We start from the raw sequence: 12,129 nt of genomic DNA, 5'->3' as shown, positions 1-12,129 counted from the left end.
GAAATGACTTGGCAATGTCTGGCACATACTGAACACAATAAAAGTTGTGTGGATGGATGAAAGAAGGGAATTGGGAAGCAAAGGAGAAGTCATTTGGAGATATGTGATGAGGGTTTACGATCGCATGGGGTGGGCTTATCTCTAAGTAGACCTGAGTTGATCCAACCTCCCCAATCCTTATTCTCAAATCACTTAGTTCCTGCTTTACCAACAACCGAGGACTTTTTAGACGCTCCCTTGGCCAAGCGCCCTGGCCGAGAATTGCACTGTCACTTGCGACCAGCTCCCTGGGCCCGAGGACGAAGGGCGCAGGCCCGGGAGAGGCTGTGGCTGGCGAAGACTGACCTGGAGGGGCAGGGGCGGGGGCGGCGTGGAGGAGGCGGAGGACGGCGGTCAGCTCTGCTCCAGCTCGATTGCCATGTCCCGCCAGGCGAAGGACGACTTCCTGCGGCACTACACTGTCTCCGACCCCCGGACCCACCCAAAGGGCTACACAGAGTACAAAGTGACGGCTCAGGTGAGGTGGGGCCCAGCGGGGACTTTGCCCTTTTAACAAGGGGGGGGGGCCGTGTTTTACGTTAAGGCAAGACGCTGCTGCAAGCTCCCATGTTAGACGACAGATATGGATTTCCCCTTTAAGGGGAGGTGCCGGTAGGGCCTTAGTTTACTTCTTTAGCCATCAAGGGGCGGGGCCATAGGAGGGCGGTGCCTTTTTAAAAGGGCGTGACAGCCGTTCCCAGACTGAGGTGTGGGTGACCACGCGCAACGCGTGACATCTATCCGTCAGGCTGTGAATTTCTTTTAAGTTAACATGAAAGCTCTGGCTCAACTCAAATACTGGTTAGTTCTCCAATCTCTTGGAGTAAGTTTTATCTATTGGTTTGTTTGATATTTATATAAAAGCCCTTTAAGGAGTTGAATTACTTTTAATTTTTAAAAAAATAATGCTTGTGTATGACTAAAAATTCATACAGGTCAAAAGAAATTAAGGAGTAAGCCTCTTCACACAGCAGGAAGTCAATAGATAAAGACTGAAGTTGATGTATGAAGCAGTAACAACGTTAAAAGCATATATAAAGACGGAGGAAATCATGAAAAGAATTAAAAACAAACAGTGTAACAATATCTGTAGAATGATATACAAGAACTGCCTAGGGAAGATTTTTCACTGTAAAATTTTTGTACTTTTACAATTTTGAAGTAGGTAAATATTAAACTGGTGCATTAATGACTTAAAGTGGAGCAAAAAATGTAGAGACTTCCAAAGTGATTTAGAAATTTATTTATTTTTATTTTTGGCTGCGTTGGGTCTTTGTTGCTGTGCACGGGCTTTCTCCAGTTGTGGTGAGCGGGGGTTACTCTTCGTTGCAGTGCGCGGGTTTCTCTTGTTGCAGCTTGTTGTTGTGGTGGCTTCTCTTGTTGCAGAGCATGGGCTTTAGGCGCGCGGGCTTCAGTAGTTGTGGCAGGTGGGCTCAGTAGTTGTGGCTGGTGGGCTCTAGAGAGCAGGCTCAGTAGTTGCGGTGCAGGGGCTTAGTTGCTCCGTGGCATGTGGGATCTGTCCGGGCCAGGGATCGAACCCGTGGCCCCTGCATTGGCAGGCAGATTCTTAACCACTGTGCCACCAGGGAAGTCCTCCTCAATGTTTTTTAAATATAGTTTCTTTTATCCAAAATATTTTAGGCAAGTCTGTTGTGAAAAGCAAAGTCCAGTGTTTCATTGCTAGCAGTCCCTCCACAGGTCATGTCCCCTCTCTGAGCCTCTACTTCCTCATCTTTTGAATGGGCATGTGAATCATGTCTGCCTCCCTGGGGTCTAGGATAATGAACAGATGTTTTGAAAACTGTCAAAGTTACTTCAGACTGTAGGATTTTTTTTTTAATTATTATGAACGTAACATAATGAAAATGGAGTCTTTTTTTCCACCTAAGACACCAGTCTGCTCTTTCTGGGTCACAACCCCAGTGAGGGTTTCTTCTGTGTCCGGGAGTGTTCACACACAGAGGCTTTCTCCTTTAAGGGAGAAGTGGCTCCTGGGACAGAACCTCATTCTTTAGAGAACCTGGGGTTCTTTGTTTTCCGAAGGAGATGCAGGGACCCTTTGAAGGACCTGAGATAAAAGTTGGGCTGAGAATGGAGTCCTCTAGATGGGCCTTTAGGGATGGAGCCTCCCATTTTGAGACAGGCTGGGACCTGGGACCCTTTACTGGAGTGCTGCACTTGCACCTAGACAAACAGAAAAAACAAAGAAGCTATAAGGGGCTAAAAATAACTGCATGCCTGCAAAGCCTAGGCAATTATGAACAATAAGATACAAAAAGACCACAAACCAGTTGCCACTTCTGAGGTGCCTGGAGCAGAAGCAGGGTACTGCGCATGATCCTTGCACACAGCACCACCAAGGGGGTGGGCAGACCACCTAAGCCGCCCCTCCAGCCCAACCCACAGATCTGCCCCTGCCCTCACCCAATTTAAGGAAACAGTCAACCCTCCTCGGAGACAGCGGATAAGGGCACATGTTACTTGTTTTCCATCCCAAACTAGTAAAGCCTTAGGTCCCAATGAAGCCGTGCCTGAATTTCTCAGCTGGCCTCATCAATTTCTGTTGATTAGAGTCCAAGGACCGGTAACAATTTGACAGATGAAGAAACTAAGGTGCATGGTAGAAAAACTGCTAAAAGTTACACTCAAAGCCTTAAAGCCAGGACACCTTGATACCGCTGGCCAAAGCGCTCTGCCCCTTTGAAGGTGGCTAGGAGGTGGCCCCGATTTTACAGGGTGATGGGGTGTCTGCGATGTCAATCTCTGGTCTCACTGGTTCTTAACTTTCTTCCTCAGTTCATCTCAAAGAGGGACCCGGAGGATGTCAAAGAGGTGAGCCTCCTGGGAGGAAGGGACCATTTCGTAATTCCAGATCTGGAAACAGTAAAGGGACGGGGGTAACTCTGCCAGGAGACCAGCCCCCCTTCCTCGCTGGCCCTGGGAGGAGGGGGTGCTGTGCCCTAATGCACACACAGTGTGGGGCCAGGCTTGGGGTGGGGAAGGCCACTTCCTACCGTCGTTCAGCCCTGTCGAGTCACGTGTCCCTCTTAGGTGGTGGTCTGGAAGCGGTACAGTGACTTTCGAAAGCTGCATGGAGACCTGGCCTATACCCACCGCAACCTCTTCCGCCGCCTGGAGGAGTTCCCTGCCTTCCCCCGCGCCCAGGTGTTTGGTGAGTCTTGATCCCAGCTTTCAGGCCAGAGATGGAGAGGGCATTGAGCAAAGGGGACCCCTGCTGGTGAGGACTGGATAGAGGGACCCTGAAACTCCTGGCAAAGACGTGTTTCAGACAGCTGGAAGGGCCCTTAGAGATGGCCTCATTTGACAGATGGGGAAATTGCTCTGCCCTTATTGTGTGTTGAGCCCTTTAACATTCCTGTTCTCATTAGCCCCATTTTCAAGATGAGGAAACTGAGGCTCAGGGAGATGAAGGGGCTTGACCTGTAAGTGGCAGAACCTGAACTCCAAGCCACAAGCCAGTGTTTCCTCCAGACCTGTGCTTGTCCAGAAATAGCAGCCACGGACCACCTGTGGTTGAGGAGCCCCAGAGACGTGGCTAATCTGAACTGAGATGTGCTATCTGATCGAATACACACTGAGAAAAGAATGTAAACTATCTCAGTAATTTACACATTGATTACATGTTCAAATGAGAATATCTTGGATATACTGGGTTAAATAGAGTGTATAATTAAAATTAACCTGTTTCTTTTTACTTTTGTAAAATGTGGCTTCTCAGGAATTCCCTGGTGGTCCAGTGGTTAGGACTTGGCACTTACACTGCTGTGGTCCCGGGTTTGAGCCCTGCTTGGGGAACTAAGATCCCACAAGCTGGTGCAGCACGGCCAAAAAAAAGAAAAAAGGTGGCTTCTAGAAAATCGTAAATTATATGTGAGGCTCATATTCCTTGTTACGTTTATCTCTAGACTCAGAGGAGATGTTCTTTTGTAGCAAGGTGAAAGCTCATTCCTGGTAGATTATGCCAGGTAATGCGAAGTACAGCAGGCTACCCGCCCTGACAGCATGATAACTAGCCCAGAGTTAAATAACTCTGCATGATACCTAGACCAGAACAGTGAAACTAAAAATGGGGCTACTTGCTGTGTGACCTTGGGTGAGTCAGCTCCCCTAAGTCTTACTTTCCTCCCTAATACATCAAAACCACCTGTAATTATTTGTTTCCTGTTGGTTGCCTGCTTCCCCCTGTCTAGGATGTGATACGCATGAGGGCAGAGACCTTGCTTTTCTCTCATTCACCTTCTGAACCTAGCACATAGTAGGTGTTCAACAAACATCTGGTAAATGGATGAATAGGGAGGTTGGTCCCTCCTTGCAAGACCCTCACCCCAGGCAGAGCCAAGGAAGATTCCTGGGAGAATGGGGAGGGGGGCAGTGGGCTCCTCAGAACCAGGGAAAGTGGCCTGGGGGCCAGAAGCCCTTGTGGGTCACTGTTCTCTCCCTGCCCCTCGTCCTGGCGGGTGCAGGCCGGTTTGAAGCCTCGGTGATCGAGGAGCGGCGAAAGGGGGCCGAGGACTTGCTTCGCTTTACCGTGCACATCCCCGCACTCAGCAACAGCCCCCAACTCAAGGAGTTCTTCCGGGTATGTGTACCTGCTCTTCCCCCGTCCTCTGCACCTGGGAAGCTTACCTGCCCACCAGGCTGCACCCTGTGACTCCCTGTGGCTGGTCTTTCTCTCCTGAAGGGTGGGGAGGTGACACGGCCCTCCGAGATGTCCAGAGACGTGCATATCCTGCCACCCCCTCTGATCCCCACACCGCCCCCTGATGAACCCCGGGTGCAGCCTCATGAGCCCTGGTTGCCCCAGCCGCTCCCTGCAGAGAGGAGGGGCCTCGAGGAGTTGGAGGTGCCAGGTACATGGGGTGGGAGAAGGAGCCAGGGCTGGAGGGCCCAGAGCATGTGTATATGGGGGGTGGGGACCACTCCCTCCTCAGTGAAAAGCCTGGGGTGTTTCCCAGCTCCTCTACCACCATCCTGCTGAGGAACTCTGCACAGGTCATTTTCCTTCTCTGGGCTTTAGCTTCTTAATCTGTAAAATGGGCACAAACCCTAAGAACGGGCTTATGTATGCCTGTGGTTGCTGAAAGGATACAGTGAGAGGGTAATTACATTTTGAAAGCTGGGAAATAATAAAAGCAGGCATGTCCCCAATGATCTATTCCTCAGTGGACCCCCTGCCATCCAGCCCTGCCCAGGAGGCCCTGGATCTCCTCTTTAACTGTGGGAGCACCGAGGAGGCGTCCAGTTCCCCCGGCCGAGGCCCCCTCACCGAGGCTGAGCTTGCCCTCTTTGACCCCTTCTCCAAGGAAGGTAACAAGTTGGGACAAGTGAGGGGTGGGGCGAGGGCGGTAGCTGGGCAGGAGGTCCTTAGGGGCAGGGAGGCAGAGGCAGGCACAGCCAGTGGCTGGCCTCGCCTTGCCCGTGTAAATCTGAGAAAGGCGGCCCCTGTGGGCAAAAGGCAGCCTTGGTGAGAATTAGAAGCAGTGACCTTCCCCCGTGCTGGCGAGCTGGACGGTCCTGTACAGTGAGCAACCACGGAGGAAGTAAGCCACTTCCCACCATGGCATCTTCTCCCTGAGAAAGCTGTGGAACCAGCAGGATGTCACCGTGCCCCAGGAGGATTTCAGTTCCTTTGCTGGAAGCCCGAGGTGGGGTTTCCTGGCTAGCTTGGGGTCTGGCTGTAGATCTTCTGCCAAGAGGCCTTGTTGGTCAAGGGAGGGGAGGTCTGGGTTCAGAGGACAGCAGAGGAGGCCCCTGGAGCAGCCACTGACATGTGAGGGCACCAGAGATGGAAGGCCCCCCATGGAGGCCCTGGTCCTGAGCTCCTTGTCAGATCAGGGACTTGACCATCCCAGGCTCTGAGACACGGGGTCTTTCCGTTTTAAAATTCTCCAAGTTTATGCTGTTACTGCAACTGGGGTATTGAAGTGGCTGATGGCACGTCCGGGTCATCATGCAGCAGTTTCATTCTGGATCCCGCAGCAGACTTTTTAAGCCCATTTTGTTGGCTTCCCTTGGTGAACTCTTGGGTAGGCCCTTAGCTTTCTGAGGTCCGATCCAAATCAGGACCTCAGTCTCCCATCCACTTTTCTCCCATCCACGTCCCCGCCAGCTCAGGCCTGACTGCCCTTGGCCATGGTGACAAGGGTGTGAGGACTGTCCTTTTACTCTTCTTGTTCTTCTTATCCCCCTGCCCCGCTCCCAGGGCTGGGGAAGGGAAAGAAGGGACTGGAGGGGAAAGGCAAGAGTGGTGTCACCATGGCTGATGAACCGGCCACAGGTAGGCGGGCATCCAGATACTCTGCCTTGCCCCAGCCAAACCCCCTGGGGTACCCAGTGCCCAGATGCTTGGGCAGGAGCCTGTCAAGACTCCTCAAAGGCAGCTCCCATAAGACATTCCCTTGGCCCACGGACAAACTCCTAAACCCTTGCCCACACCAGGCCTGGAAGCGCACTTCACTCAGATGCTGCCTTCTACCCTTGCCCCACTTTGTGGGCACCTCCAGCCAGCCTTTCACCATCAGAATTCTCCAGGCGAGGAGCCGGCGCTCGTCTCTCTCTCTTCAGCACATACACCGGGCTCTTGAACTCAAGTACTAAGGCATCCCAAGAACTCTTCCGTCTTCTGCTCCATTAGGAACACAGGGAGGGCTGTAGTCCAACTGGGAAGTGAGATGTCACCTCCCCTTCCTGTAAGAGGCCCCTGGTCTCCACATGGGGTCCCTTGGATAGGGTTGGAGAGAGGCCCACCCTTCCCTCTCCAGGCCGGTGGTGTGCAGCGGTGGTTCCCAGTCCTGCACCTTCCCTTCAAAGGCCCTTTCATCAAAGATTCACCAAATCTCTAGCCTTCTTTTGTGTAAGCTATGGAGGGCATCTTCAACCATCTCTTTGCCAGTCCTAGAGGATATAAGAGCCCTTCTTTCTGGAACGTGCGAATACCTACCACCCACTGTCTTCACATTTAGGGGCCTCAACTGAAATAGTAAAACCTTAAAAAAGCCTTGAGATTTTCTGGATCCATTATCCTAAGATTACAAGGCTTGGAGCATTTCTACCCTTGACCTGGCATAGTTGGTCTAGCATCCTTCAGTTAAACTTTATGGAGGAAATTCTTGGGTTTATAGGTCAAGCGTAGTCAGGACGGAAGTAGAACCAGTGACCCAGAGCTTGCAAGCTAATGTCAATGTGTACCTAAAGAAAGAATTAGGCTACACTGTACATCTGAGACTTACATAATACTGTAAATCAATTATACCTCGAAAGAAAGAATGAGGCTACACTGTACATCTGAGACTTACATAATACTGTAAATCAATTATACCTCGAAAGAAAGAGGAAAGAAAAAGAAAGAAGGAAAGGGAAACAATGAATTAGGGAAGTAAGGGTGTTTTTACCAAAGTACACGAACTCCACCAATCGAATAGATCATGGCTAGTGTGCTATGTACAAGTGGCTTTTGGATTGCTCGGGCACTGAAGAACCCAGGACAGGTTGGTGGGCAAGAGAAGTCTGGGGATGGACAGCAGGCCCTGGGAATAGGAGGTCCAGTCTGGCTCGAGTCCTCCATATCTGATTGCAGAAGGTGTAGGCCCCAGTCCTACCCACATGGGTGAGCTGGCAGCATTGGAGGCAGAATCTGAAAGACTGGACCAGGAACCCTGGGAGCCAGGAGGGCAGGCGGAGGAAGAGGACGAGGAAGGAGGGCCCGCCCCTGCCTATCTGAGCGAAGCCACAGAGCTCATCACCCAGGCCCTACGGGATGAGAAGGCAGGCGCCTACCCTGCAGCTTTGCAGGGTTACCGGGATGGTGTGCACGTCCTGCTTCAGGGAGTTTCTGGTGAGCGGGACTGGAGGGCGGAGGGTCAGGCCTGGGGTACTGGCTGGTGCAGTGAAGAGAGAAAAAAGTAAAACACAAATCAAGGATCAGAATTGCTCCTCACTGGCCAATTGTATAACCTTGGGTGGCCTCAGTTTTATTTGTAAAATGGGGAGAATATATCTGCCTCCCAGGGAGCAGGGAAAGACACATGGTGATGCTTTGAACTGTAAGGGGCTAGACCAGGGGTTCTGAACCCAGGTATCTCTGCTGAGCCATTCTGTCTTCACAGGTGACCCATCATCTGCCCGCCGGGAGGGTGTGAAGAAGAAGGCGGCTGAGTACCTGAAGCGGGCAGAGGAAATCTTGCACCTGCATCTGTCCCAGCTCCCACCCTGAGACGGGAGAGGACCCTTTCCCAGGACTCTAGCTCCAGCACTGCCAGCCACCCTCTTCTCCTCTCCCTGGTGCCTGATCTGATCTTCTGGTCTTGTAACTCCAGAGGCCATTTCTGTGTGTAACTGGACCAAGAATGAGACAAATAACGAATTCTCAGCTCCCTGACTACACCTGCCACCTTGGAATCAGGGACTCACAAGTCTGATCCTGCCTATCTCTATCTTGATATGTGAGCAGCAGCTCTGGTCCCTAGGCTCTTTGTTTATCCATGTAGAACAGGGGTCTGCAGACTATGTCCCGCACCCAAATATGGCCCACTGCCTTTTTTTGTAAGGCCCACAAGCCAGAAGAGTTTTTACTTTTTTTTAATAGTTGAAAAAATTCAAAAGAATAATATTCTGTGGCAGGTGAGAATTACATGAAATGTAAGTATCTAAAAAAATAAAAGTTTATTGGAACACAACCAGGCTTGTTTGTTTACGTGTTGTCTATGGTTGCTTTTTCACTACACCAGCAGAGTTGAATAGTTGCAGAGTTGACTGGTTACGACCTGTAAATCCCAGAACATTTACTGTTCTGGCCCTTTGCAGAAAAAGTTTGCTGACCCCTGATCTAGAAAATAGGGAGAAGAGTCTCCAGGGAAACATTAGAGAATGACAGCAAGGCCCCTTGAGCCAGGTTATTGGGTGAAGAGGAACCAAAGCGAGTGCACGCACTTCGGGCCCGTGGTTCAAAGCCAAACCGTGATGATTCAGAGGGCTGGAGCCTGGGAAGGCGTGGCCCCACTCCTGCCCCGCCTCTCCTACAAAGCGATTGGTTGGGGAAGGGACTACAAACCGGTGCATCATGGGAGTGGCCCAGACCGCAGAGGTGCATGACGGGCGGGCTTTAGCTGGGCCTGAGCGTGAGGAGCAGTGTTGACACTGAACTACAGCGCAGAGCATCTCGGGAGGCCTGCTCGAAGATCTGTGGGAAGCCACAGGACTCGGTGAGAGAACGGCGGAGCCAAACGGGCGGCGGGGATGCCTAGACCAGGGCGGGGAGGCGGGCCCGTCGGGGTCGGCCCCGCCCCGCCTCCCCTGAGCCTCCGCCGGCCTTGGCGTGCTCTCCCGCAGGATGGGGCGAGTGGCCGCGCCTGTCCACGGGATGCTGAGCGCCCATCCTTCCCCCCCAGCCCACCCATGTCCGGCTACGAGCTGCCCGTGGGCACGTGCGTGGACATGTGTCCGGCCGCTGAGCGCGCCCAGCGCGAAAAGGAGCGCCGCCTGCACCGCTTCGAGGTGGCGCCGGGGTGTCGCGGGCACAGGCCCCGAGCCGACCCGCAGCGCGCAGTGAAGGAGTACAGCCGGCCGGCCGCCGGGAAGATCCGGCCCCCACCGAGTCAGCTGCGTCCGCCGTCCGTGCTGCTGGCCACCGTGCGCTACCTGGCCAGCGAGGTGGTGGAGCGCACCGACGCGTCCCGCGCAGAGGTAGCCAGCTTCGTGGCGGACCGGTTGCGCGCCGTGCGGCTGGACCTGGCCCTGCAGGGCGCGGGCGACGTCGAGGCGGCGTTGGTGCTGGAAGCGGCGCTGGCAGTGCTGCTGGCAGTGGTGGCGCGGCTCGGACCCAGCACAGCGCACGGGCCAGCGGACCCGATGTTGCTGCAGGCCCAGGTGCAGGAGGGCTTTGGTTCTCTGCGGCGCTGCTATGCGCTGGGCGCCGGGCCCTACCCCCGGCAGGCCACCTTCCAAGGCCTCTTTCTGCTCTATAACCTAGGTGAGTCGGGGTCCCCGCGATAGAACAAGGGGCAGGCGGCCCTCCGTGAGGACAGAGGAGGCCGGGAAAGGAAGGAGAAGCTTTAAAACCTCACCAGTAGCTCCCTCTCCATCCCTGCCTCCTAAATGTGTGTCTCAGCCAATGCACAAGATGTACCGAGCTCCTACTTGGCCCTTCTGGCCTGTCTCTTCCCATCTTTGGGTCTCAGTTTTCTCGTTACAAAAGTGGAGGGGATGGGGTTAGAATGGGACAGTTGACCTAGATAGTGGTTTTCAAGCTTTTTTTTAAACCTCCAGTTCAGTCAGTGTTGCAAAGCGGCCAAGAACACATACGCTAACAAACGTATCTGAAACAGAAGGTTTAAGACTAGATCTTTTCTATGGATGGATGGTGCATTTTAATAAATTCTTTTTAGTTGTAATAAAATGCTGTTGACTTCATAACCCGCTAATGGGTCAGAAGCCTCAGTTTACAAAAAGTGACCCAAGTTTCCAGTGTCGTGATTCTTGGAAGGGGAGCAGAGGCAGAATTTGAAAAAATAATTGCCTCACCAGGCGGACAGAGGAGGATGTGTCAGAAGCAACTCCCAAATCTTGGGGCAGCTACAGCAGTGGAGAAAGGACTGGGTTGGAAGTCAGAAAACTCAGATTTGGTTGGGTCAAGTTCTACTACGTACAAACTCTAAGGCAGTCTGAGGCAAGTCATTAAATTATCTGGGCCTGTTTCCTTCCTCTGTAGACACTGCCTCACTTTATTATGAGGACCCAGACTATTTGAAGGGGTTCTCGAACCTCTGACAACAAATTCTGATGTGGCTTAGGAAGGGGCCAAGGGGGAAAGGGGGAGGGAGGGTGGGCTTGGCCTGGGGGAGGGGCGTGGCCAGACTGGGAGGTGGTGGGGGTGGGGTGGGGAGTGAGGTAGGGTGATGAGCTCCGAGGAGGGCCGGAAGGAGGTGGCGGAGGTGGCGTGGCTGAAGACCCGAGCAGGTGGGAGGGGAGATAGGGGGAGACCTAAGGGGATGGCACGGAAGGTGGGCCTGCTCCAGAAGGAATCAGCGTCCTCATTCGGGCTTCCCGCCCTCCCAGGCTCGGTGGAGGCCCTTCACGAGATTCTGCAGCTGCCCACTGCCCTGCGTTCCTGCCCAGCCCTGCGCACTGCCCTGGCAGTCGACTCTGCCTTCCGCGAAGGCAACACTGCACGCCTGTTTCGCCTGCTCCGGACCCTGCCCTACCTGCAGAGCTGCGCCGTGCGGTGCCATGTGGGCCGTGCCCGCCGGGGAGCCCTGGCCCGCCTCGCTCGTGCCCTGAGCACCCCCAAAGGCCAGACCTTGCCCCTGGGCTTCATGGTCCACCTGCTGGCCCTGGATGGGCCCAAGGAGGCACGGGACCTGTGCCAGGCCCATGGACTGCCCTTAGATGGACAGGAGAGAGTTGTGTTCCTGAGGGGTCACTACACTGAGGAGGGGCTGCCACCTGCCGGGACCTGCCAAGTACTGGTGGGGAACAAGCTTGGAGGGCGCACCCTGGAAGAGGTGGTCACAGCAGAGGAGGAAGATGAGGCTGTGGACAGACCCAAGTCTGCGGCATGAGGAGGGCTGTGCGGTCTCCCCGAGCCCCAGGAGTGGGGCTGAAGCGCTCAGGGTTTTTCTTCATGATTCCCACACAGTAAAAGGAACTCGTTGGGCATCCCTGGTGGCGCAGCGGTTAAGAATCCACCTGCCAACGCAGGGGTTCGAGCCCTGGTCAGGGAAGATCCCACATGCCGCGGAGCAACTAATCCCGTGCGCCACAACTACTGAGCCTGTGCTCTAGAGCCCGTGCTCTGCAGCAAGAGAAGCCCCGGCAATGAGAGGCCCGTGCACCGCAGTGAAGAGTAGCCCCACTCGCCGCAACTAGAGAAAGCCCTCACGCAGCAACGAAGACCCAACGCAGCCAAATATAAATAAATAAAATAAGTCTAAAAATAAATAAATAAGTGAAAGGAACTTGTCTTGCAAGGACAGCAGCTAGGCTCAATTTATTTGGGGAGGGCAGGGAGGAGTTGAGACATGCTAGGGGCGTGGGGGGAGCAGAACCCAAATTGGGCAATGCCCTCTCCACCCT

The 12,129-nt window shown here is 53.6% G+C and overlaps 2 protein-coding genes across 7 annotated transcripts; both read left to right on the top strand.

Annotated features, from left to right (window-relative positions):
- Positions 1 to 300: 300 nt before the first annotated feature.
- SNX15 (sorting nexin 15) lies at positions 301 to 8,735 on the top strand. Of its 5 annotated transcripts, none has more exons than XM_024749290.1 (8): positions 301 to 517; positions 2,836 to 2,871; positions 3,091 to 3,211; positions 4,524 to 4,639; positions 4,742 to 4,910; positions 5,224 to 5,367; positions 7,637 to 7,894; positions 8,166 to 8,735. In XM_024749290.1, the coding sequence occupies exons 1-8, from the start codon at positions 419 to 421 to the stop codon at positions 8,270 to 8,272; spliced, it is 1,050 nt and encodes a 349-aa protein (XP_024605058.1). In that variant the 5' UTR covers positions 301 to 418; the 3' UTR covers positions 8,273 to 8,735. The 5 variants fall into 5 exon arrangements, with proteins under 5 accessions (XP_024605058.1, XP_024605057.1, XP_024605059.1 ...); XM_024749289.1 differs by having other exon boundaries at positions 5,197 to 5,367; XM_024749291.1 differs by lacking the exon at positions 5,224 to 5,367.
- A 397-nt stretch (positions 8,736 to 9,132) lies between these two features.
- SAC3D1 (SAC3 domain containing 1) lies at positions 9,133 to 11,817 on the top strand. Of its 2 annotated transcripts, XM_024749557.1 has the most exons (3): positions 9,133 to 9,260; positions 9,447 to 10,027; positions 11,113 to 11,817. In XM_024749557.1, the coding sequence occupies exons 2-3, from the start codon at positions 9,454 to 9,456 to the stop codon at positions 11,613 to 11,615; spliced, it is 1,077 nt and encodes a 358-aa protein (XP_024605325.1). In that variant the 5' UTR covers positions 9,133 to 9,260; positions 9,447 to 9,453; the 3' UTR covers positions 11,616 to 11,817. The 2 variants fall into 2 exon arrangements, with proteins under 2 accessions (XP_024605325.1, XP_024605323.1); XM_024749555.1 differs by having other exon boundaries at positions 9,148 to 10,027.
- The last annotated feature ends 312 nt before the right edge of the window (positions 11,818 to 12,129 follow it).

The sequence above is a fragment of the Neophocaena asiaeorientalis genome, unplaced genomic scaffold, assembly GCF_003031525.2.
Source record: "Neophocaena asiaeorientalis asiaeorientalis breed wild unplaced genomic scaffold, Neophocaena_asiaeorientalis_V1.1 scaffold43, whole genome shotgun sequence".
NCBI classification, from domain to species: domain Eukaryota; kingdom Metazoa; phylum Chordata; class Mammalia; order Artiodactyla; family Phocoenidae; genus Neophocaena; species Neophocaena asiaeorientalis.
This window is presented reverse-complemented; position numbering and strand designations above follow the sequence as displayed.